General features: G+C 46.4%; 1 protein-coding gene across 1 annotated transcript in view; it reads right to left on the bottom strand.

Annotated features, from left to right (window-relative positions):
- Positions 1-1,002: 1,002 nt before the first annotated feature.
- Positions 1,003-27,287, bottom strand: part of LOC148220292 (ubiquitin-conjugating enzyme E2 R2-like) — a 128,771-nt gene continuing 102,486 nt past the window's right edge. Inside the window, exons 4-5 of the mRNA XM_088155562.1 lie at positions 5,447-5,581; positions 1,003-4,044 (exon numbers count right to left, since the gene is read on the bottom strand). Coding sequence (XP_088011688.1) covers positions 3,825-4,044; positions 5,447-5,581 — 355 coding nt within the window. The 3' untranslated portion in view covers positions 1,003-3,824. The remainder of the gene's footprint in view (positions 4,045-5,446; positions 5,582-27,287) is intronic.

Below are 27,287 nucleotides of genomic sequence, written 5' to 3'. Positions count from 1 at the left end.
CTAAACAGTATGTTTTCCCCTTATTGTCAGCTCCAACAGGGCTCTTCTGCAGCACTTTCCTCTCTAAGTCTCTGTTCCACAGTCTGATGGTAGAACCAAGGTTGCTCTGCTGCACTTGGCCATCAAGGAACTGGAGAAAAAAAACCCTCAACCACTCTGCACAAGGGGCAGTCAGGTTTGTCCAGTGCAGGGCGGCGTGGAGTGTTTGTCCTGGTTTTGGTACAGCACCTTCTGCTAGATCAAGAAGCTACTGTCAGCTCAAGGCAGGCTGGTGCAATAGAAGCCAGGCAGGAGCTACAGGCAGGTCTGATCCCAGTCAGAAGGCTCAGATAGCACCATCTCATTCACCACCATGGAGACTCCTCTAGGAAGTCAGCTCTGCAATGCCATAACCATTCCTCCAGCATGGCTGTGAAGCAGAAACATTCAGGCCCCAAACACATTTGGCTCAGCCGTTGCTGTGCTGCAAACAATGTTGTAGAGCAAATACAACGCCTGTACTCATGTCCTGCTAATTTCAGCACTGCAAAAACAAATACTTCTCCACTCTTGAGCCTGGAGGGAACAGCATGGGCCAGGCAGGGCAAGCACCCTGAAGGGGTGCTTGGCAGTGATTACCTCAGTTCCTCTGCCGGTCTTGTGCATGAGGTCAAAGCACCTTGACCCAGAAAACCCTATGCCAGCAGCACCTTTACCCCAAGTCCTTGCATCCTGCTGCAGTCATATGATACCATGAACAGTCTTCTCCCTGGTCTCCTCTTTGCTGACTTAACATGAATAAATAAATATAACAGGAAAGCTCAAGGCCTTTTGCCAAAGTGCTTCTCCAAATCAGTTTGTTCTTTAAGGTATAAACAGCTGTCAAACAGCAGCTTTAGTTTTCCAAATAACCTTGTAGATATTTCTGTATAGGTATTGATACTGGAGCACCACTGAATTTGTGAACAGCTGTTTTTCAAAGCTTTGAGTAACCCATGCAAATAAACCAACTCAACAGGGAAGTAATAGTACTGGCATATTTTCATTTCACATTTTTATTAATAGATGTGCAGAAAAGACAAAACAACTACTGAAGGGGAAGACAACACAAAAATGCATCAGTTAATTTTTTCTGGTAAGTTATACTGAAGAAAAAAGGAAACTATCTGGGATTTCAGCTAAGAAAGCTACTAAGAAATGTAGTATACCCTGCTGGTTTCAGAATGGTTGAAAACTGCATTTGAAAGGGCAGGTAGTTTCAAATGTAAACACTAATATTGGCTGAGATGAGAAAAAGGTTAAGAAAAAAACAATACAAAGATCAGGTAAACATTTTTCCACAATTCCTTAAAGAGGTAAAAAAACAAAAAAAACAACCCAAAACCAAACACAATCCCCTCATTTTGGTTTGTATCTCAAAAAAATGAAACCAGCAAGTCAACAAGCAATGACACTGCACAGGACAGTGGGGAAGATGAATTAGTCTGGTTATGGTCAGAGCTCTCAAAATAGGTTGTTTTTTGTCTTTAAAAAGGTTAACATGAGATAATGCATCTTACAACACTAAGCTTGAAAATACAATTCACTGGAGAGCATACAGTGAAAATGGTCAAAAATACAAGGGAAATCCTGAAAGATGCAGTATCATTTCAAACCAAGTCAGCACAGCCAGTGTTGCCATACTCTGCTCCTTCATGCCCACAACAGCCCCCCAAAGCTGGAGACTGATGTTCCTGGCCCAGTGTGGCTTTGAGACCAGTCTTGCATCAAGGAGGCCCATTTGCTAACACTGGCACCACCCTTAGCTGGTGTGAAGCTGGGAGCTGGGGGGGGGGCGCTGCTGGCTTCAAAAAGCACCAGGGGCTGCTAGTCCTTGATGGAAGGATGACCTGAAGGAGCCCTTGTGGGACAGTTAAGGAGGGTTCCAGCTGCCTCCCCAGGTAAAAAGCAAGCAGGAGGGCAGACCATCAAAGAACACACTGGGGACAAGGTATTGCCACTTGGGCTGCCTTCATTCTGCTGAGAGCACACTAGCACAAGCTGGGGAAGAGGGACAGGGACTGTCCTTGCTGCAGCAAACTCCAGCCAAGCAACATTCTGATAACTTCAAACAGAGCCCCACAGGCCTTCCTCCCCTTCTCAAGGGTTGCCTGCCCCTCCTCTCCCTCCAGGCAACACACTTTAAGCTTGCTCACTCTCATCCTGCTCCTTGCTTCCCACCAAGCTGATCACAGAAAAGTTTATTCCCACCAAAGTACCTCTTGAGGGACTGCAGCTGGTGATGTATCATTAAAACTGCCAAGCTATACCAAATGCCTGAGCCTGCAGTTCTTATCAGGGTGACTACCTCTTGTGAGAACAGAGGGTCTCGCCCAAGCAGGGCCAGCACCTCCAATCTGCTCCCGGGGCTGCCATGGCTCAGAGCAGAAGGGCAGGGCTGGCTGCCAATCCATGTGAAAGGTGAATTCAGGGCACTGCACTACAGCTGAACAAGAGCACACTGCAATGGGGTAAGGGTGCTGAGGGCCCTAAGCTCTTCCAAGAGCTCCCAAAAACATGCAGGAGGCCGAGCTCAGGGCACCAGCTGAAACATACTCCTAAATAGGCTGTCAAACCCTGATTGCTGGCTTTCTTTATCAGCCTGAAAGCACTGTGTACCCTTCTCTTTGTGGGGCTGCACACATTCACCCGTGCCCCATCCAGGCAGGAGAGAACCCAGCACCCATCCCATCCATCTCTCTGTCCTATGTCCCAGAAGCCACTGCAGGCACAGAAACAGCCTGGCTACCTCAGGGAGCTTTATCTTCTGCCAACCTCACAGAGCTACAGCAGAGCTGCATTTACCAACAGGTGACCTACATAAGCAACAGCAACAAGGCTCAGGCCAGCACTGGACTTGGGCTGCAGGAAGCAAGAGCTACTAGCAAGCACTGGAGAAGGAGACTCTCACTGCCAAAAAAAAGTTCAGGATGAATGCTGGCCCACTGGACAGTGGGATACACTTCTGTTTTCCTCCCTCAGTAGAGGGGCAGCTGGCAGCAGATCCCAGAAGAATGGCTAAACAGAACTTTTTCAACCCAAACCTAGTCTGAAAAAAAATAATGCAACCCAGGGCTCAGTTGTACAGACGTGAAGTGTTAAGTGTTTATTTTAGGGTTCATATCACAAGCCTTTTTCAGATACAAAGCTGATTGTGCCCTCTGGGGATCCAGGGGCCAGCTATTTCCTAATTTGAGCAGGCTAAACAGATTCCTGTACCTTTCAGTAACATCTCATCAAGCTCAACACACAGTAGCTTTACACTTTCCACCCTACACCTTATAAAGGAAAAGCCACCACCACAAGGCTAAACAAATGTACACACGCTATTATTGTAAATGGAGCAGCTAAACCCCGACAATTTGCTTTGCATGGATTTCTTTCTTCCCAGTAAATGCAGCACTTGAGCTCCTGAAAATCTATCTTTCAATGGGTTTGTTCCAGCTTTAAATACATTAAACATCTCAATGCAAGAGTGTATTTAATTCAAGAATTTAAACACAAGCAAACCTGTTTCGCTGTGAGCATTTTGTGGAGAAGTGAAAAAGGGAATTTCTTTTTAAAAAAGAAATCATAATACAGTGATGAAAGGGTTAAGAATGCAAGAATTCAGACATTCTGTGGAGGGTCTCTAAGAGGTCCATAAAAAAGGAGCAAACAGATCCATACAACAGGACACAGCAGGAGACAAAGTTTTTTTTACTCCCCCCTCCCACCACTACTTTTTTGCTGGACTGCTGCTAGGTTACCACTGCTCCCTTCTGGCCTGAGTTGACAGGGCAGTATAGGGGCATAGAGGGAGCAGGTCACGACTCCTCATTGCCAGAATCATCATCATCATAACAGTCAGCATCCTCTTCTTCCTCGTCTTCGTCATCAATGTCATCATCATACAAGTCGTCATAAAGCAAATCTGAACTGTTGTCATTGGAAGGCACTTTAGTTTTGATGCAGTACTCTGCCAGTGTAGTGGGGACCTTCACACCATCCTTCTCTGCCTCAGCTTTGGTAGCCAAAACCTGTTTCCTGTGGGGAGGAGGACAAAGCAACATGAGCAGGGCCATGTGCTGGCAGCAGTGTGGCTCAACTCCCCACCTCCCAACTAGCTCCTGCCCAGCCCTCCTGGCAGCTGTCAGGAGAGCTGATGTTTGGCTGAAGCACCACAAGCATCACTAGAAACAGATTTAGTTCCTGCAGCCCCAGGCTTGGGAGCACTTCAAGGGTGTTTGCAGCACACACACTCTCAGCAACGTATGAAATCAATTATTCTACAGGAGTCTGCATTAGAGACCTGCCAGAACTCAGAGCAAATTCCATTACATTTGTTACAGAAGGAATAGTCATAGATTTCCTAAGATGACTTAGGAAATGCCATACAGAGATGCTATCCACAGCCACCCTCCACCACTGTGACTCTACCCCAACATGCTCAAAACTCTAATTCCTACAAGCATTTGTCAGCTGAGCTCCCCCTGGAGGGTAAGAGCATGTGGCTGCACCCTGAAATGCATCTGTAACCCCAGCACTCACTGAGGATAGAAGGAAACAAGTGTTTCCCTTTGCTCCAGGATGAGGTCTGGCTGGTGCCCCTCAGCAGTACTTGGGCTGCAAACTGTTGCTGCCTCCTAGTAGGGAGAGGAGCAGATGGCAGTCTGTTCCTTTACTCCCACCCACATGCTCAGTCTGCCATACTCTGTTTATGGAGTACATCCAGCTGAAGCCAATGGAGCTGGAGGGAACTCAAATAACCTCCCAGCAAGGCTCTTTGCACAGCCCAGGACAGTGACTGACTGCCCTGTGTAGCTCCAACCAGGGGTATATCCAGCTAGCAGTCAAGGCATACATGATCTTGCCCCAGGCAAGTGTGACAGCAGTCCCACTGCAGTATGGGCTGCCCATTTCCCACTCCACAGCAATCTTGGCTCAAGTTTACATCATCTCCCTACAGCACCTGATGAACCATGAATTTCTCAGAAAAGGGCAGTCAAGACTAAACATCGCTTCCAGCTAATCAAACCCAGCTGTGCAAGCACTTGCCAAATCCTACTGATATTCCTTCAAATTGGAGGGACAAGATTATGATTCATGAGTGCATTAAGCACAGAATTAGTAGCATGAAGGCAGTTTGAACCACATCTCAAGCAATGCAAGCAGTCCTCAAAAGTACACAGGGACTTAGACTAGAATTTACTAGCAGCCAATAGGTTTTGCAGAGCATCATGCCAGATTAGTCTGAAAAAGAACAATACAAAGATAGAAGTTTGCACTATTTCTGTCCAGAAGAATAAACTTGGAATAAAGCTGTAAAATTCATTTTGAAAGGAGCAACCATAGCAAGAAGCTGGTTTCAGTAAATTCTGAAATCAGCCTGTTTCATAGGATTCAAAGCAGGAGGCCATAGCACAGCATCATACACATCAAAGCTTACCTTATGATTTCAGCATACTCCTTGTCTTTTCCTTTACTGTCCCTCCATTTCCTGAACATGACTGACGCGTCCACGTTGGCAGGAGAGAATGTGTTGGGCTCATTAAGCAAAGAGATTACACTCAGTAAGATAGTCCTGAAAGAGATAATCACAACAGCAGTCAGAGCTAACACATTCATGGATTCTGGATGCTGACAACTTCTTTAGGTGATGCATCAGAAACATGTTTAAAGTCAAAACTTATGAATAGTTAAGGATATCTAAGTGTAGTGGGTTAATGTTGGCTGGATGCCAGGCATCCACCAAAGCTGTACTCATTCCCCTCAGCAACTGTACAGGGGAGAGAAAATATAATGAAGGGTTCATGGGTTGAGATAAAGGCAGGGAGAGATCACTCACCAAATACCATCACGGGCAAAACAGACTTGAACTGGGGATATTAATTGAATTTATTACTAACAAAATCAGAGCAGGATAATGAGAAGTAAAATAAGACCTTAAAAACACCTTCCCTCCATCCCACCCTCCTTCCCAGCTCTACCTCATCCCCCAGCAGCACAGGGAGACAGGAATGGGGGTTATGGTCAGTTCATCACTCATTGTTTCTGCCACTGCTCAGGGACAGGAGTCCTTCCCCTGTTCCAACGTGGATTCCCTCCCACAAGAGACAGTCCTCCACAAACTTCTCCAACATGAGTCCATCCCACAGACAGTTCTCCAGCTCCAGTGTGGGTCCCTTTCCATGGGGTGCATTCAGGCACTGCTTGCTCCAATGTGGATTCCCCATGGGATCACAAGTCCTACCAGGAAACCTGCTCCAACATGGGCTCCTCTCTCCACGGGTCTGCAGGTCCCTACCAGTAGCCTGCTCCAGCATGGGCCTCCCACAGGTTGACAGCCCCCTCTCAGGCATCCCTCCACTCCAGTGTGAGGTCCTCCATGGGCTGCAGGGGGACAGCTGCTTCATCATGGTTTTCACCATGGGCTGCAGGGGATTCTCGGCTCTGGTGCCTGGAGCACCTCCTGCCCCCCTTCTCCACTGACCTTGGTGTCTGCAGAGCTGTTCCTCTGACATTCTCACCCTGCTCTGGCTGCAATTACAACTGTGCAGTCACTTCATTTTCTTTCTTCTTAAATATGTTATCACAGAGGCATTACCATCATTCCTGATTGGCCCAGCCTTGGCCAGCAATGAGTCCATCCTGGAGCCGGCTGGTGTTGGCTCTGCTGGACATGGGGGAAGCTTCTGGCAGCTTCTCACAGATGCCACCCCTGTAGCCTCTCTGCTGTCAAAATCTGGCCATGCAAACCCAATACACTAGGGACTGATGCCATCTGAGTTTTGCCTTTTTTTCTGTTTTCTATAGTCTTCACACATATATTTGTAGCTCTGTAGCTTATTGTATTAGTGACTAGTTTTCCCAGTACTTTTCCATGGCCTTTCCCTAGGCAGAAAGACAAAACAAATTCCAGAGCTTCAAGGCCCCAATGCTATCTTGGTTCTACCTGGGAACCAAGGCCGAGAACAACTCTTTGAGATACATTTCATGGACAAAGTACAACTAATGCTGAAGGGGGGCTCCAGAGAAGGGGCTTGACCCGGGGGGGAATTGCATCACCACTTGTTCTCCTAAGTGGTGCTTTTTATCAATTATGCTAATTTCCTATAAAAATGTACTCACCCCTGGGGGGAGGGAATGGGCTTTTGTGGATATCTTTCCATAACTGTCTCTGGAGGCCTTAAAATAAAGATCCCCTTTTATAATACATCCTTACTAAAATTATCTCCAATTTCCAGGTTGGGAAAAAGGCAGCAGGACAATAGTTGAAGTAAGAGCAAATACTTATGAACTTCAGACCCTGGTGATCAGCATAGAGAAGATGACACAATACAAACCTCAAAGACCTAATCTGATGACAGACTGTCATGTCTGTACACATGCTTGTGACAGGGCAGCAGGTAAAGCATCAGACCAGAATTCAGCTTATTTGTACCACCTATAGATGGTGCAGGGTTGGAAACCTGCTTGGTGAGCCTGTTCTTCATGACATTCAGCCCCACAGCAGAAAGCCAGGCTCTTTGCTTGCCCTGACCGATACAACCCAAGGCCATCAGAGGAGGCTGCACTGCCTTCCCTATCCCACAGAGTATTAAGAAGTTGGAGCTGTGGCCAGGTCTCCCCTCTCCTCAGCCTGTGTGCCAAGACTGCTGTAGCAGTACTTGAAAAATATCTGCACTGTCTTCTCCTTGCTATACTCAACACTCAGCCAAGCCACCAAGGGCCCAGCAAGATTGAGGTGCTGGTACTCAGCAAAGCCAGCATGAGCCAGTCATGTAACTCCTGGCAGACAGACAGCCTTCCTGTGTCACAGTGCAAGCTGGCTTGTACTGGGCAGTTAATTTGGCCATATATGGGAGAAGCAGCCTGGACTGATAGACAGGCCTCCAGGGAACAGTGATAGGACAGAACTGGAGATAGACAAGGATTTGACCCGATGAGTCCCAACCTAAGCTGCAGGAGCTATTGGTCAGAGAGCTGAGCAGCCTGAACTTTCAACCAATCACAAGTGCTTGCCCGGGAACATTAAGAAAGGTATTTAAGGTGAAGTCAGAACAATAAAGGGCTTTTTGTCACATGGATCATAGAGTGCTGTGTCTCTGTCTCAGGCACAGTGCCAGTCAAGGTCACAACTGGTGACCGCCGACGTGATTCAACATAGCCACACCTGCGAAAGCAGGGGGAGACAATCCGTCCAGAAAAAGAGATGGGAAGAAATTATGGCCCAGAGCCAAGTTCGTCTGAGAGATGGGAAGATGCCCAGAAAAAGAGGCAGGAAGTTGGCCCGGAGCCAAGGACATCTAAGAGATGGGAGAAACTTTGGCCACGAGCCAGGAAAAACATGGGAGGAACCATCTCCACAGACACACTCGGTCATTCAGGTATGGTCCGAGTTTTTGGAAGAATGGGAGATAGACTATGAAGAAGAATGGCTTTTTGATTTAATATTATGGACAAAAGGGAGTAGAACCAACTGGAGAAACTGCACTAGATATGGACTGTGATAAATGTGATTCGTGCTAATTAAGTTGTAACTATATTAACAAAATTGTATTTAGATCAATAGAAGACAATTGTTACAGAGTGAGGGGGGGAGATGGGTGAGACAGGATAAAATACATCTTCCAGATGTTGGGAGTCGAAGAAGGAGGTTAGAAGAAAGTCAGATAAGAATAGTAGAAGGACGGAGGTCTGATAAGCAGCATCTAGAAATACAGCTTCAACCTTGAAGCTGTCAAAAATGGAATGATTCCAAGCATGGGACTTAATTAAAGTCATGTTATGGAAAACATCTGCTCAGTCACACAGGGCGCCTGCGCTACCTGCAGGTCACACCTCGGTCACTGATGAAGATGATGAGCCTTCATCGGAAATAAGACCCTCAAAAGGAGGAGAGACCCCCTAACCCATTAGTAGAGCATGCACCGTGCAGTATAGTTACGTAAATTTTAGGAATAGAAACTAGGAGGAGCTTTCTAGAAACTTCTGTAACCTACAGTATATAAGTGGGATTGTTAGCCTGGATGCTTTGATACGTGAGGAATGGCGAACCACTCCCTGTATCCCCGGTCGGAGGGGGGCCCCTCCCCGGTCGGTTTTGCTTATGCTTTATACGAACCTCAATTATACTAAATTACTTACTGCCAAATTTTGTATATTCTTAAATATATGCACTTTGATTGTTTCATCTCCAATACTTTAATTGTCATCTCCAATACTTTGATTGTATTCATTTTATTACTATTAAAAACTTACTATTAAATTTAATCTTGTTGCTTGATAAATTGGAAAAAATAGAACATCATTCATAACATGGACTATTGTAATAAAATTGGAGAAGAAATCATAAATAGAGCTTTAAAAAATTATCCAGAAGCAATCAAGGTGGTAAAACCTTGGAGGATCATTCAAAAATTGATAAAACAGATAAAATCCGAAGTGCAGAGCAACAAGGAGGGTGGTAGCCAAACACAGAAAAAGGGAGGCATGGAGAAATGCTGCAGAACATTAGACACAATCCCGGCAACTGGTAAACAGCCTGCCGCCGTTGGAGCGACTCCACAGACCAGTAAACCCTCAGCAGCTGGAAATAAGGGGCCGGTGGAGCGCTCTGCGCCATCCCAGGGAGAAGTGGGAGGGAGAAAAGAACAAAGAAAGCCCCAAAGATGGCAGCGACCTTGTGACAGGAGAAGAAAAAGCCCGGGAAAAATCCCAAGATGGTGGCGACCACGTGGTCACTGGCAGGAAAAGAGAAACCTAGCCTCCCTCATGGGGTGCGGCTCCGCCCCAAGCCCTGCCCTGGTGGGGCGTGCCTCCTACTCCGACCACACCTTGGTGGGCGGTAGCCCCAGCCTTGGTCCAGCCTCAGGCAGGCGGGGTCTCGGCCCCAGCCCAGCCTCCAGAGGGCATGTCTTCGCCCCAAGTCGCCATGGAAACCCCTGCTGACCTCCGAGAAAGGGCGCGCCATGATGACATCATACTAGGAGCCACAGGTGAAAAACCCGGAAATGCATCAGAATCAACAAATATCAACATTGAAGCCCCGAAAACCACTCCAGTACCAGCTTAAGCCCGGATCCTGCTGCGACCACAGCACCCACAGCTTCTTCACATCAGAAGCCGAGAATGGGACAGCTCAAAGAAACCACTGCACAGATGAACACTCAAGACACCCAGAAAGGGAACACAAGTCACCCTGCTGCTACTACACTCCAAACAGTAGCTCCAGCCCCATCAATGTTCCGAGCAGAAACCATCCCCATTCAAGACCAGGTAATCTTCTGGATGGAGGTAAAACAAAAGGCGATGGGATGTGGGGATATAGAGACAGCTGCATTAATTTGTGTGCCAATGTATTCACCATCATCAGGAGACTGGCGACAGGGGGAAGGAACAATTGGAGCATTTCCAGTTAGTAATGGGACAACACCCAACAAATACTTACCCTTTAATTGGCAAATCCTTTTAGAGCTACGCCAAATGGCTGCTAAACACGGGTTGGGATCTCCTGCTGTTGCAAATTTGCTTCGATTTATAACTTCTAGTGAATTAACCCTCTATGATATGAAGAAAATTGCAAAATTACCCTGTACTCCACTGCAATACATGATGTTTGAATTGGCCTGGAGAATATATGCAGAGGAACAAGAGTTAAAAAACTCGAGACTCTCACAGCAAGATCCGTGCTTTGGGGCAGGAATCCCACAGTTAATGGGATTACGTCCCATGGAACATCCTGTCTTGGTTTGAAAGACAGGTATGGTCTAAGGAAAGGCAGGAGCCCCTTTTCTGCGATGCAGAGTGCAACCCCCCTCCCTTTTAATTATTTTAGGTCCAATTCAGACACCTTCAGGCAGGAGATATGGGGATAAGAATAACAGTTCTTTACTGGTATCTAACAAAGCAGAAAAACAACAACAGCTATAAAAATTGGCAACAGAAACAGTCTAGCTCCGCTCCAGTCCCTTCTGGCCGCAGGCCGTCTCCCTGTGCTGTTACCGGTGCTGTGGGGGCAGGGCAGGTCCCGCGCAGTTGAAGAGGGCTGGGTGATGGCGGCCGCGGCCCAGGGGTGAGCGGGGATGGGGAAAGTTACTCCCCCCTCACGGTGTCGGTCGTGGTGCTCAGCAGAGTGTCCGGAGGTAGTAGGGTGAGCTAGGAGAGCAGCAGAGCGATGTCCAAAGGCAGGGAGCGTGGATCTCAGTGCTGGGATGGCAGGGGAGGATGCCAGAGCAGAGCCCAGGTTGTCTTCCCACTCCAGGAGCCAAGCGAGAGAGAGCCCAGCTCCAGACCCCCCCCCCGTCCCACCTTTCCTTTTCCGGTTCCCCCCCCCTCCCCCTCCAGCCACCCCCCTACGAGAGAACATTATCTGTCGTTTTAAGGTGTAGCCACAATTACTTAGCATAACAATGGGAGAAAATTCCACTGAAAGAAAAGGGCGTAATTCAACCTCCAACACATCCACAAACCCAAGCACATTTAAATTCTGCAATATTAAACTAAGCAAAAGAATTAGGAATGTGAGCCCTAAATAAGATCACAAACATGTCTGTGCCAACCCAAAGATATACAAACATAAGACAAAGCCCAAGTGAACTATATATGCAGTTCATAGAGCGATTCCAAATACCATAGAAAAACAGATAGCTAATAATGATGCAAAGAATCCAATATTGCTACAACTAGCACAAGATAATGCAAATGAGGACTGTAGAAAAATTATAAAAGCATTGCCCAAAGAAAATCCATTCTTAGAAGAAATTATTAATGCATATGTTAAGGTTGAGACTACATCACATAACATGGACATGTTAGCCAATTCTATTGCAGCTGCAGTAAGGCTGAGAACACATTGCTTCAATCTGAGATAGCAAGGCCACATGAAAGCAAACTGTCCCAGAAAATCTGCCTTACAGAAGAAGGCTCAAGGACAAGGTAACGGCAATTCACCCTGTAATCGAGGTGGAAAAACCGGAACAGTGAAAATGAAAATTAAAAAACTTAACCACACCAACTGAGGCAATGTAACCAGTGATATTAACCTTCAGCAGAGCTCAACAGCTGCTTCATCCACCTCCAATTTAACTTTGACAAAGCCTGTATATTTTGCAAGTTTTACTAAGTTAATATTTGCCTTGTTAACCTGTGTTTTTACAGTTGCTAAAGGAGTATTTTATCAGAGTTGCAATTATAGTCTACAAACTTTTAAGTGTATGTTAAAGCTCACAGTTATATGCTTGTTAACTTTATTCATATACAGTGCAATAGCATCATACTCAATCAGCTATCTTGAAAAATTTGAAAATCTTGCTTACTCTAAGTTCAACAAACACATCTATATGGATTAGTTTAGTAAAAGATATTTCATTGACAAATCACAACTGCAAAATTTTCTAAAATATCTACCTCTTATCACTTCTGTTTACAATGTTTAAAATTTATTAAAGGTTTGTTTCAAAGTATAATAGAAGATTTTGCCTAGTCTAAAGTCTCAACTCTGGCCACATTGGGATTTTAACTTAGCAAAAGAAAATGTTTGCCATCAAAGCCTTCTCAGTCTATTTCAATTGTGGCCAAATTGAAATTTGACTGACAAGGAGAGAAAATTATAAAATCCAGATATTTCTGAGTTAAAAATGAAAATAAGTAATTTTAACTATTTAATTTAGCCTTGCAAAAGCTAAAACTCTTTCCTTTGCGATAAACATGAAGAATCTTATCTGGAGAAGATTCTCCTAAATTATCATTTAAAGGAAAACTCTTCAACAGTATTAAACGCTAAAATTGGATTGTAACATATCAGCAATTATTCTCACCACATAGAGGTAATTTAAAAGTGTATGTTTTGTTTCCTGTTCTAATTTCTAAAAACAAAGAAAAGGGGAGAAAGGATAGCTAGAAACACGTGTTCTTAACTGAAACAGTTTTAAGTTAAATTGTGTATTGTTTTTTAAATAAAACAAAGAAAGGGGAGTAAGGAATAAAGGAAATATGTATGTTCTTATTTTAAATGGTTTTCAGATAAAGGGTTTCTTGTTTTTTTAAATGTTAATGGTTTAGAACTAAATGGATCTTGTTTAATGTTGAATTGTAACATTGTAGTTTCTAAGCATTGAGCCTGTAACATGTCAAGCTAAAAATTATGTTAACAGTTTTCTAAATAAAAACACCACAACTCCAATGATACATCAAGCACATCAATAATTTGGAATACTAAGCTTATAAAATTCAATACTAAAAATTTAAATTTTAGGGAATTGTGGCAGTAAATATTGAAGCGTTTCTAAAAGATGCAATTTGAAACTTAGCCAGCCTGTTAAGCAGGCAAGGTACCTGGGTGAAAATCCGAGTTCATCTATTGGGCCTTAAGAGCTCATGTATCATTGGTTGAGAAAGTGAATGACAGAAATTGTACCTACCTCACAGAATTATAGGACATTGAAATAATAGAGTTGTTTGTTTACAAAATATTTTCCTGTTGACAAATTGTTCTGTTAAGTTGGAATTTTGCACAGTACTAAAGCTAAATGTTTTATTAAGTTATAATTTTAAAAGAAGAGGTTTAAAGTTTTATGGTTATAGAGTTAAGTCATAATTCTATTTTAAACAGTTAAATTGTTATATGTGAAACCAGAAGGTACTAAATTCACCCAACGGCTCCTGAACAAAAGCACTGCAGCTCCAGGTATGTGGAACTCATCACCATCTAAGAAAGCCAAATTTATTAAGCTAGGTAAAAACCCCATTCCAATTGAATTTGTGCTATCAATGTCATCTTGCATGCAAAAGGGCCCTTGCAGGTAAGATAACAGAGAGCAAGCTGAATATTTGTGTTTTAAAATTTTTCTTCAAATTGATAAAAAAGAAATGGGGAATTGTCACAGTGCAAGCTGGCTTGTACTGGGCAGTTAATTTGGCCATATATGGGAGAAGCAGCCTGGACTGATAGACAGGCCTCCAGGGAACAGTGATAGGACAGAACTGGAGATAGACAAGGATTTGACCCGATGAGTCCCAACCTAAGCTGCAGGAGCTATTGGTCAGAGAGCTGAGCAGCCTGAACTTTCAACCAATCACAAGTGCTTGCCCGGGAACATTAAGAAAGGTATTTAAGGTGAAGTCAGAACAATAAAGGGCTTTTTGTCACATGGATCATAGAGTGCTGTGTCTCTGTCTCAGGCACAGTGCCAGTCAAGGTCACATTCCTAGATTTCTAGCCGCAACCCAGAGCTAGCCAGCTGCCCTGCTCTGCTGGCATTTACCAGGGATAAACACCACCTCCCTCACCCAGACCTTTTTGCATTTCCTACAACTCTTTGCACTTCAGAGATTCAGCCCTTTATTCCTCACACAGTGTCATAACCAGCAGAAAACTCAACAGCAAATCTCATCAGGCAGCTCTACACACCTGGCCACCTGACTAGCTACCACCACAACAGCTTCCTCTGTCTGAGGTGGTCCTGCTTTGAACAGCTTTTAATTTAAATGGAAGGGAAGAACAAGAGACAAGGAAATAAGTCTTGAAATACAGCAGTACATAACAACTGCTTTGCAGAACATGGTTAAAGGAGACTACAGACCCAACTGTATGGATACATGGCCTGGGAAAGTGTGAAAACAGGAGAGCTTTCCCATGGACTGCTTGAGAAGTACAGGCCTTCTCATAAGCTTGGAGAAAAACAGAAGGGAAAGAATCTCAAAGATGCACCTACTATTATTTACAGAATGTGTACCGTGAGAAATTGTATTGTTTATGGTAAGAACATCTTACAGGAGGTGTTGCTCACCCTGACCAATGGGCTGTGTTCTCTTCTTGAGTTAGTGTCCTGAGTGTATTTAAGGAGTGTAGTGTTACAATAAATTGTCTCCTTCCTATCCTGAAGGTTGACCATGTTGCTGTGTGCTTTATTACCGCCATTCCAAGGGTTAATCCCCTAAGCTAACAGCGACCAAAGAGGAGTTCCACGGAGCATTGTTCTCGGGACTTTTACTGACGTTAGAACACCGGAGATATCCGGAGCTTGAAGCCTGCCAAGACCGGGACGGATCCCTTAGAGATCTGTCTTAACCGGAGCTTACGGCCTGAGCTAGGCTGAGCCTGGCCAGAGCTGTGCCGTGGGCAGAGAAATTTAACCCAGAAAACCAGGACAGCAGAAGCCTGGGGCCAGGAACCAGCACCGTGTAATTCGGCCAGAGTTAGTGCTGTCTGGGAAGCCGTGGACCTACCTCCCCCCCCCCCCCCGGACGCAGCGGGACGGAGACTCCACGGAACATCGGACTGCCTTTACCCTCGTTAAAAGGGTTACTGTGTTTCTGCCCTCCCTTGAGGGAATCATTTTACACGAGCATAATAGTTCGAGAGCCTGCTGGCTCATTTTAGGAAAGGCGGACCCCTGGCTTGAGTGGCTAGGAGGAAAAAGAGCTCTCTTTAAAGATGGGAAATTAGCAATCTAGAGAGGAGGGGACTGGATCCTCATCATGGAGAAACGTTTTAGCAGGCTTGGACTGCTCGGGCACTTTTCGTGCTGTGCCTTCCCGTGCTGTTTGTATTTCGCCTGAGGACGGCGTTCCGCCAGTGTATATTTCCCCGGGAGATTGTATCGAACCAGTCTGTCTCACCAGCGGCGCTGAGGGGGCCTGTACTGCTGGCGAGTGGCGGCACCGATCGTCTTTCCCCCATTCACGCTGCGGGGTAAGATCGCTCCCCTCCGCTCGGATTGCCTGTGCAGGGCTCCCTGCCTGCTGGCGCCATGGTGGGGGGAGCTCCCCCCGCCGCCACTCCAGTCTCTGCTGGGACTGCACATGCCCCGTGTTCCTCTGTGAATGCGCCCATCGCCCGCGCTGTGGTGGGAGTCTTATGGCAGTTGCGGTGGCGGAGTGGGCGGCGTCTGAGCTGTGGGCTGCACTGACGGCCTTGGCTTCTGCCTACGCAGTGCGGCCCACGGCGGTGACATGCGCGCCCGTGGCTGGTGCAGGCCTGTGGCGGCCGTCGGCTGCAGGCGCCCCACGTGCCGCGGCAGAGCCAGCGGTCCCTCCCTCTCTGCCCGCGGAGATAATCCCCTAACTATAATAGCGACACAACTGTACTTGAACTGATTTAGAGGCACATTCAGAGCAGTGCATGCTGAGCATATCTACAAGCATATCATTTATCTGGGATACAATTCCAGGAAATGTTTGGCCATTTGGATGAAGAGTTTATAGGAAGGTTTTGAAACTAAACACTTGCATCTGGCCAGAGTGTTCAGCATAGCTATCAGGAGAGTCATATACAATTTACTTTCCAAATAATATAATTCAGTAGGCAATAGAACAGCAGCTCTGGAAAAAGCTGTCTGGTCAGATTGCAATGTTGGGCAGAAAAGAAATAATCTTTTACTTCAACTCAAGAATTCATTTAAAAGCCTTTAAATTCTCAGCAATCAGGCTGTAAAGCCAGCATGTCAGCTTCAGCATCATTACTGTAAAGCAAGCAAAATGTACTACGCTCTATTTACTGTCTATTAGAGGTGAGACACTGCACTTTTCATTTCTGTCCAGCACATTAGATCAGCTCCATCACTGCTGATATCCTTAAGAGCTGGCCAGTCTCCTCCAACTCAAACCCTGCTGCTGTGGGTAAGCAAGGTGAACAAGTAACAATAGTAACAGGAAGGGATCCCAGAACAGGGGATCTGACAGGACAGAAATCATAAAAACGTTCCACCATGTGTGACTGAAAACATCCTCAGCATCACATACAAACTGCACCAGACTGGATACAGACTGACCCTCTCCAGTATAGTTATGGATCTGTTTCTCCCTTAGGTGAGGTTCTTCTGGCATGTTGTTTCATGCAAGTTGTTTGCATGAAGAGTAGGTATTTAAAGCCCACCTTTGCTTTCTTACATCCCCTACCCCATTCTGGGGAACAGTGTGCTCATCAGCTGCCATATCACTTTGGTTTAAGTGTTTACAGTGCTGTTGTCTTCAGTGAGTGCCTATCCTGGTTTAGGAATGATATTCCCCAATTTAGTACTCTCACTAAAAAGATCATGACCAGCAGTTGGCTCCCCTCCCCCCTCTGATGGGAGGCACAAAAGATCACGGGTTGAGATAAAAACAATTTACCAGAAACAGCAATGAGATTAGAAAACAACAATAACAGCAACAATATAAATAACAAAAGTGTACAAAAGGGAGGGTGATTTGTTGCGTTCCCTAGATACATTGTAAATGGTACATCCCGTGACCCCTGCTGTGCCCTGTATCTTGGTCCCTCTCCCCTCCTGGCCACACAGAGCTGGCTGGGATCCAATTTCTCCCCGCCCCCCCTTTCCAGACCCTAGAAAAGGTCAGGACCCGCTGACCTCGCTCTCTTTCCCGCACTTTTTCCCCCACTCTTATCCCGTTCTCATTTTTTCCCCTCTCTTGCCCCGTTCTCTTTTTTCCCCACTCTCTCTTATCCCGTTCTCTCTTTTTTCCCCCCCTCTCTTTTCCCGCATCTCTTTTTTCCCCAGATCTCTTATCCCGCTCTCCCTTTTTCCCCCTTTTTCTCTTCCCCCGTTCTCTTTTCCCTTCCCTTTTCACTCACTACCCACGAGAAATAAACCTGTAACTTTATCAGGGGAAAGAGCCTCTTTTGATATCTTATCTACGTCTCTGTGGCTAGGGCCCAGAGCAATATCACCCCAACACCTGAGCTAGACCGGTGGAGGGTGAAAGACTCTGTATAGGCCGGGAAAAAGCCGTTACAGTTGGCGCCCCACGTGCGTGTTTCTTTAAAGCACCCACGTTTCGCTGTGATCCCTAATTTCGGGATTCGACCAGCATAGGAGCTGATCAACTAGCTAAAATTTCTTTAAGCTGCATTTTCTGCAGTTCGAAGACTTTTCAGCACGAACCGGCAGCCTGTCAGTCCCAGACAGGTCGGTTCACGACGTAGATCCACTACCGTGTACACAGACGTGTCTGCCTGCAAGAGAAAAGGTGAGTTAAGCGTCCCTTTCCGGCGGGTAGTTCCCGGAGCTCCGCGGGGGGGTCTCACCGGTGGCATTTTGCCGGCCCGGAGCCGTCCTCGGAAGGACAGGCGGCACGGGCGTGTTTGCAGCGTGCGCGCAGCTTGGAAGCCCTTGGCCACGTGGTGCGGCGCGGGGGCTGGGGGGAGGGCTGGACGCGGCCACCCCAGGCGCGGCGCAGCAGGCAGGCAGCTTTGATCGGTTTCAAAGCTGCGACACAGGAGTTTTTTTTTGCGTTTTTGTGGTTTTTACGGGTGTTTGCGGCGCGGGGGCGGTCCCTATAGCGGCGAGGGCGCCACACATAGGTTTTGCTGACAAAAAAACGGCGAAATTAACATCGGTTCCGCATCTAGTAAAGCCTGAAAACCGTGGTGTACGTCTTAACAACTAACTCCTTTCCTGTGTTTTAACGGTAGTGGGGTAGATATAGTGCAAATTGCTAACACTATGGGGATACAGCAATCTGCTTTACAAAAGAGTATAACAAAACAACTCAAAGAAATACTAAGTTCAGGAAATGTTTTAATATCTAATAAAAAACTAGCTCGTTTTGCCAGCTGGCTGTCTGTTGAAATATCGGACCTTGAATTGCAAAATGTAAATTCGATTTCATTTTGGGATGAAATAGGGGATTTATTGACTTCAAAAGTAGAAAATGGAGATAAAACTGCCTCTGTATTCCTTCCGATATTCTTACAAATTCGGAAAGTTTTAATTCAGACAGAAAACAACAGACAGCAGCAGCAAAATGATTCAAGCTCACCTTCCCTTTCCAAAAATCCCTATAACCATAACCTGGAAAGCACCCCAGGGTCTCCCTTGAAAATGCAGCATGCTCAGCACGGCTGTAACTGTGCTGAAACCCCAAATCCCCCCCAGTATCCCGGTTCTGACGATTTTTCTAAAATTATCAGCTCTCCTTCCTTGTTCCCTTCCCCTCCGGGCCACGAACACGTGGCCGTATCTGGACAAGTCAGGATTGGGGTCCCAGATAGCACTGGACATGCAGTTCAGGGAGTGGGGGAGGGCCGATATGGTGGCAGCCACGTGTCTCCTCCTTCATTCCCCAACCCCCTTTACCCTCTGGTCCCAGCCCCTAAGCCTGTCCCCTCCCATAACTCCTCCCTGCCCTCGGCTCCACCGCCCCCTCCCCCCTCCAAGACCCTGTCCTGCCTGGTACCTGGCGACCCCGCCCACAGGTGTTGCAACCCTGGATTCCACCACCCCTCCCCCTCTCCGGTTTCACATTCCTTCCCTCCAAGCTGCTGCAGGGTGGGGGAGGTCAATGTAGCCCCTGCTGGGTTCCGTGCCGGAGGGGGTGGGGGTGGGGAGGGATCAGCTCACAGCCCCTGGGGGATGGATGGTGGTCCCATAGTGGGGGGGAGTGGGCAGCCTCCTGGGCCCGGTGGGGGGGGGATGCCCAAACCTGAAAGTCAGCACCAGGAGAAAGAGTATGTACCATCAGTTGCTCCTGTAGTTTATCTTGGTAAGAGAAACGGAAAAAGAAGTTATCAACCTTTGTCCTACCAAGATAAAAAAGAAATTTGTAAAGTGCAAAGAGAATTTGGTAGGAATAGTGAAATCTTTAAAGGCATAATGAGAGCCACTTTTAATTCAAACGAACTGGTTCCACATGATATCAAAGAGCTTTTCCGATGTCTGTTAACTCCTTCCGAATATGATCTATGGGAAAGCCTATGGAAAAGATCTTTAAAAGTGCTTTTACAAGAGCTTTTAAAAAGCTCAGATAATGCAAAGGATGCTGATAATAATGATATCACATATGAACACCTATGTGGGGAGAAAGACTGGCATTGCCCTGAAAACCAAACTAGAGTACTATCTAAGTCTGTCTTAGATAAGATATGCAATGTTGCAGAAAAAGCCTTTAACCAATTACCAACAGTAGATACTAAAGGCAGTTATATTAACATTAAACAGTTTACTTCTGAGAGTTTCTTACAGTTTGTGGACCGCCTTCGTATGCAAGTAGAAAGACAAGTGTCTGATCCAGTATTACAAGCTGAATTAATTAAAGAAATGGCTCAGAGGAATGCTAATGAAACCTGCCGTAGGGTTATCCTTGGCCTTCCCCTGGAGCCAGCACCTAGCTTAGCACAGATGATTGAAGCCTGCGCCAGAAAAGCAGAACTGTTCAGTGGACACGAAAGGAATCCAGGACTGGCACACCCAAGGACCATGGCAGCTGTGACACCAGAAGCCAAGAAGCAACCAGTGTCACCAGAGCAACTGCAGCACATCATCTGCTTCCAGTGCAAGCAGCCAGGACACTTCGCCAGGGACTGTCCACACAACCAGAAACAGAAGAAAACCAACAAACAAAAAAACTAACTTTACAGCGCGTGCCCGCCATTAACACCATAGCGCGCTCGGCTATAAATACTGCGGGCTCCACACTCGCAAAAGACTCTCTCTTCATAAACAAAAAGGGGGAGGATGGGATAGAGGGTGTGGGGATGTATGTCAATGAAAATATCGAATGTTCAGTTAACAAGGTTTGGAAGCCACTAGGCCGTTTTAGGCTTGTGACTACCAGAGGTTTTCATTTCAGGTCACCTGATTGGACAGTCATAACAGTGGACTTACCTAACAGTACACAGGACATGACGTTAAACCACATGAAACTGGACAGTGAGTACTTTGTTGTCGGTGACACAGCACACACACCCCTAGAGATTGAGGTGGTTCCCATGACCATCAAGGGAAGCATAATTAGCCTCATTCTCCTGGCACGATGTCCTCTACCACCATATTACCTGGCTGAGGGACAAATCCTTGCCCAGGCCATTCCTGTTCCACAGGAGGTCCCAGTAGATGGAAAATCACCTGAAGTCTACTGGGCAGAAGTGGTGGGTGAGGACAAGCCCTCTCTGGCATGTAACCTAACCCGTGGATCAGATCACCTCCATGTGGAGGGGGTACTGGACACGGGTGCTGATGTGACTATCATACCTGAAAGGATGTGGCTGTCACATTGGGAACTTCAGCCTGTGGCAGGCAGAATCCAGGGTGTAGGAGGAGTAAAATTGGCAAAAATATCAAAAAGCATCGTACAAATTGAGGGGCCGGATGGAAAATTGGCTAGCATCCGTCCATTTGTTACAGATTATAAATGCCCTCTATGGGGGAGAGACACCATGTCGCAGTGGGGGGTAAAATTAATTATCCCTAAAACTCCTCGGGATTTTTAGAAGCGGCCACTGTGGGGCGCCCTACCCAAAAGTTAAAATGGCTAGATGATACCCCCAAAGTGGGTAGCACAGTGGCCCATGAGTAAGGAGAAGCTCAGGGCGCTTGAGGAGCTTGTGGAGGAACAATTGGCTAAAGGCCACATAGAAGAGACCACAAGTGCATGGAATTTCCCGATTTTTGTGGTAAAGAAACCAGGGAAAGACAAGTGGAGGCTGCTCCACGACCTCCGGGAAATAAACAAAGTAATTGAAGACATGGGGTCTCTCCAACCTGGAATGCCTTCTCCAACAATGCTTCCCAGAGATTGGCAATTGGCTGTTCTAGACATCAAGGATTGTTTTTTCCATATCCCCCTACACCCAGAGGATGCCCCACGGTTTGCCTTCTCGGTTCCTACCATCAATCGAGAGGCCCCAATGAAGCGCTACCACTGGAGAGTTCTGCCCCAGGGAATGAAATGTAGTCCCTCCATCTGCCAGTGGTATGTGGCTTCATTGCTGTCCCAGGTGCGTGCCCAGAGAGGGGAGGCCATCATCCTGCATTACATGGATGATGTGCTAGTGTGTGCACCCGATAACTCTCTACTCCAGGACACACTTGACCTAGTGGTTAAAGTTTTAACCTCTGCTGGATTTGAATTGCAGGAGGACAAAGTCCAAAGGATGCCACCTTGGAAGTACCTGGGCCTGGAAATCACTGCACGGACCATTGTTCCGCAGAAATTGGAAATTAATTGTAATCCAAAAACCTTAGCAGATCTCCATTCCCTGTGTGGGTCATTGAATTGGGTTAGGCCCTGGCTAGGCCTCACTAATGAGGACCTAGAACCTCTTTTCAATTTATTGAAAGGGGACAGAGAGCTGCTTTCTCCCAGGGAACTGACCCCAGAGGCAAAGACTGCAATCGAAAAGGTACAAAAGACCTTAGGAGAGAGGCAAGCTCACCGTTACCAGCCCGAGCTGCCCTTCAAATTCATTATCCTAGGAAAACTGCCACACTTACACGGGTTAATATTCCAATGGATCAAGGAGCAGAGAGAGTCACTCTTAATCATAGAGTGGGTCTTCCTCTCCCACCAAAGATCCAAAACTATCACTAAGCCACAAGAGTTAATAGCTCAGCTGATTCAGAAAGCAAGGGTCAGACTGCATGAATTAGCTGGCTGTGACTTCACATGTATTCACCTCCCTGTTAAACTGTCTGAGGAGGGAAAGAACTCTCCTGACAAATTGACTAAAGAGATGTTTGAGCATTTGCTCCAGAGCAATGCCAGTCTCCAATTAGCCCTGGACAGCTACAGAGGACAAATATCAGTCCATGCCCCGTCTCACAAGCTGTTTAATGAGGAATTCCACCTCATTCCTCGTGAGAAGAGGAGTAGGAGACCACTCAAAGCTCTCACAGTGTTCACAGATGCATCTGGGGCATCCCACAAGTCGGTGATGACTTGGAGAGATCCTCAGACTCAGCATTGGGAAGCTGATGTTGAGTTTGTGGAAGGGTCACCCCAGGTAGCTGAACTGGCAGCAGTCGTGAGAGCCTTTGAAAAGTTCTCAGAGCCAATAAACTTGGTAACAGACTCAGCCTATGTAGCGGGGATAGTGTCCAGGGCAGAGCAGGCAGTGCTCAGAAACATCGAAAATGAGCAGCTTTTCAGGTTGCTTTCCAAACTAATTTATTTGATTTCTCATAGAGAACATCCGTTCTATGTGATGCATGTGAGATCACACACAGATTTGCCAGGCGAAATTGCAGAAGGGAACCGTCAGGCAGACTCCCTTGCAACCCCAGCAGAACAAGCAACCCCAGCAGAACCAGCACGCCTTCCTGACATCTTCCAACAGGCAAAGCTGAGCCACCAGCAGTACCACCAGAATACACCAGGTCTAATGCGTCAGTTCCAGCTAACACGGAGTCAGGCTCGAGCCATTGTGGCCACCTGTCCCAACTGTCAGCTGCACACCATGCCCTCAATGGGCATGGGGGTAAACCCCCGAGGTCTTGGCAGTTGTGAGGTATGGCAAACAGACATCACACACATTCCTAGTTTTGGTCGCCTCAAATATGTGCATGTTAGCATTGACACATATTCAGGTGCAGTCTATGCCTCTGCCCATGCAGGAGAAAGGGCTATGCATGCCAAACAACACCTAGTGCAAGCCTTTTCAGTGTTGGGGATCCCTAAGGAAATCAAAACTGATCAGGGCGCAGCGTATAAGTCCAAGGAGTTCCTGGAATTCGTCCAGCAGTGGGGAGTGGAACATAAAACTGGCACCTCCCACTCCCCCACAGGCCAAGGTATAGTGGAGCGAGCCAATCAGACACTCAAACAGGTTTTGGCTAAACAAAGCAGTTCAACTGTGTGGATGTCTCCACAGCAGAAGCTCTGCAAAGCCATGTTTACTATCAATTTCCTAAATTGTTCATTTGAAAATATGAGTCCACCTGTGGTACGTCACTTTAACAGTAGCAAACAATTCAAGTTATCCCAACATCCTCCAGTTTTGATTAGGGACCCAGAAACCTGGGAAATCAAAGGTCCCTATGAGCTTGTTACCTGGGGGCGTGGCTATGCGTGTGTATCCACTCCCTCAGGCCCTCGGTGGATTCCCCAAAAGTGGGTGAAACCATTTGTTCCCAAACATCCTGCTCCAACTGAAGAGAACGAGGAGCAGGTAGCAGTGGCTTCAAAAAGAAGACGCCGCAGAAAAAAAGGAAAAGAAATCCTCATAGAAGGTGGCATTCCGGCAAATAGAGACTTTTAATAGGTTTTATAATGTTTGTTTTTCCTTCTAGAGAAAACCTTCTCTTCTCTCAGTCCCGTGACGAACCCCATCCAAGCTGTCCTCCTGCTAACACTGAACAGTCTAGCAGCTGCATGGATTGTCCCTCAGCCACGTCAGAACGTCTGGGTGACCCTGGCACAGACGCTCCAACAAGAAAATAGATTTTCTCTTGCTACTACACGGACATGAGTGCCAGGAATTTGAAGGACTTTGCTGTATGGACCTGACCTCGAGAGCTCCTAACATCCATGCTGCCCTCCGAAACATGAACAACTTAATCGGACAAGTGAAGCAAGAATCTGAAGATTGGTTCAATGGACTGTTCAAAGGCTGGGAACTCACAGGGTGGTGGACATCTATAGTCAAAACAATTGTGTTAATTTTTGTTATTCTTTTCCTTGTAATAATGGCATTCGGGATCCTACGTCACTTGGTTTTCAAGGCTATTCATAGTCTCATTCCCTCTACCTCAGTAGTCAATCACATAGAAATGAAAGACTTGAAACAATCTAACCCTCCCGCCAGCTACAAGTGGTGGGCAAAATCGTAATTTGAATGATACCAATATCCTTCTTACAACTTTGTTAAACAAAAAACGGGGAGATGTTGCGTTCCCTAGATACATTGTAAATGGTACATCCCGTGACCCCTGCTGTGCCCTGTATCTTGGTCCCTCTCCCCTCCTGGCCACACAGAGCTGGCTGGGATCCAATTTCTCCCCGCCCCCCCTTTCCAGACCCTAGAAAAGGTCAGGACCCGCTGACCTCGCTCTCTTTCCCGCACTTTTTCCCCCACTCTTATCCCGTTCTCATTTTTTCCCCTCTCTTGCCCCGTTCTCTTTTTTCCCCACTCTCTCTTATCCCGTTCTCTCTTTTTCCCCCCCTCTCTTTTCCCGCATCTCTTTTTCCCCCAGATCTCTTATCCCGCTCTCCCTTTTTCCCCCTTTTTCTCTTCCCCCGTTCTCTTTTCCCTTCCCTTTTCACTCACTACCCACGAGAAATAAACCTGTAACTTTATCAGGGGAAAGAGCCTCTTTTGATATTTTATCTACGTCTCTGTGGCTAGGGCCCAGAGGAATATCACCCCAACACCTGAGCTAGACCGGTGGAGGGTGAAAGACTCTGTATAGGCCGGGAAAAAGCCGTTACAGTGATTCACATACAAAAATGCTCACCATGGATCCTGGGCAACAATGAACAAATGGCAGGCGGGTTTCCCCCTCCTGCCACACCAGAGTTTTCTCCACCGGAAGCCCCACCCTTCTCAGAATCCAGTGCCCTACCTCCACACCTGGCAATGATGTGAGGTGGTATAAAATAACCTCCTAGCTGTGCCCACACAGGTCCAGGTTCCACTCCCTCATGGCTGCTGAAAAAAAATTAACTCTGTCCTGGCCGGAACCAGGACAGTCCCTCTACACCCCTGTATCTGCAGAGGAGAGAAGCCAGTAGAGGCTCAAGGAATCAGAACTGTTAACTGCCTTTTTCTCTCCATATATCAACAAAAGTATCAAAAGACTGTACTGAAAGTAATGTTACATCTGAACAGTTTCTGCAAACAGCTTAATGCACTAAAGCAGCCCAAAAAACCCAACAAAAATGGGTATCCTCAAAAACCAAAGCAATATTAAGATGGAGCATCACATATCAGCACAAGATACAGATGTACCAACATCTTGAATATTGTGCTGAATTCTGGCCTGTGCAACTCAAAAGACAGAGTGAGGCCAGGCAAGATAGGGAGAAAGGTTAAAATTTATCAAAGAGCTTTAACTCCTAAGCCCTGCCACCACCTCCTCAGCTTTATGGGATATAAGAAAAGCAATACTTTCTGCCATACAGATCACAGCTGCATTTCTTCACCTCTTGCTCGATGTTTCCTATATTTACTTATCCCAGCCTCATCTAGCTCCAAGTGATGGGAAAGTCCATATTGACTGTGTTTAAAAAATTAATGAGCATATTGAAACCATTAGGTGTAGAGATGTGCATGTGCTTTCAAAGTTGAAGAATGACATTCCTCACTCCAGACACTTCAACCAGTCATCTGTAGTAAGCAGATTTACAAAATTCAGCAGCTGAAGAGAAGCCCTAGGTTACACAGGCAGCAGACTAAGAGTGAAGGACAAGTTTTATTTCTGCTTGCTGATACAGCTAAGGAATGTTTTCTCTCCAAATATCACTGTTAAGACCAACATGTTGCAAGAGTAAGCACCAAAAACTGCACCATGGTAAGGGAGAGCAGAAATCAGAGAACTAGTACTATAAGAAGTTTCATGTCAATCTTTAAGGGTTGTATATTGTGAAATACTCAAAATGTGTGTGCATTATAAGCAACTAATGCCTAAAGCTGTTTTCTAACTATAAGTTGAAGCTTGTCACCTAGTCCTAACCATACCAGATGTATGAAAAAAACAGTTTAATAGCCATCTGAGCAGAGGGACAGGAGAATGTAGCTTAGCAGTACAGCAAGATAGTATTTAAGCCTATTTTTCCTTTTTAAAAATCTGAACTAGAATGTGTATTTGGTACAGATGGATTAGATAACCATTACCTCAAGCTCTAAGGATCAGATTCTCAACCCTTCATGACTTCATGCAGCTAAGATACACCATTTCTCTTGGGCCTTTTTAACCTTCAAGTAGCATGCTCCAGGAGGAACTTCAGTTGTTATAATTTGCTGACTGCTACAATTCCTAGTCTCAGGGACAGTCCCGCCGGTCCCCGCTCCGCGCCGCAGCCTCGCCGCAGCTTCTGTGTCTACTCGAGAAATTCCTACCCCCCAACCCCTGCATGAGACCGCGTTGGGGAAGAGGAGGGGGAACTGGGGGGAGGGAGGTCACGACGATGCAATTGAGGGCAAGAGGGAAGAGACTGAGCAGCAGGCTGTTGAAAATATGAGAGATGATTGTCCTGTGCTGGGAAAATATGAGATATCAACATCAAAGCTGGCAGATTCAAATGGGGAGAGAAGTTACTTTCTTTTAAAGTCAAAAGATTCTCTGTCAAAAACACCAAAGTATTTTTCAGTAGACTGGGCAATTAAAGAAAAATATTTTGATTTAGTTACTGAGTCTTTCTCCCAGTCACGCGCAGTCAGGTTGGTTTTCTCACCCCAGACCGCGGATTGCACCGCGGGATCGCGACTGGAAAAACTTTTAACAATTCTTCAGCAATTACAGGGCGGCTGCGTGGATCCAGCCGATCCGGAGAAGACACGAGCACAGCAGCGTGATATCACCAGCCCGGCCCGCAGCCCGGGCCGCGCCGGGGGAAGGGGGAGCGCCGCT

This window comes from Sturnus vulgaris, chromosome W (genome assembly GCF_052056855.1).
Source record: "Sturnus vulgaris isolate bStuVul1 chromosome W, bStuVul1.hap1, whole genome shotgun sequence".
Classification (NCBI taxonomy): domain Eukaryota; kingdom Metazoa; phylum Chordata; class Aves; order Passeriformes; family Sturnidae; genus Sturnus; species Sturnus vulgaris.
This window is presented reverse-complemented; position numbering and strand designations above follow the sequence as displayed.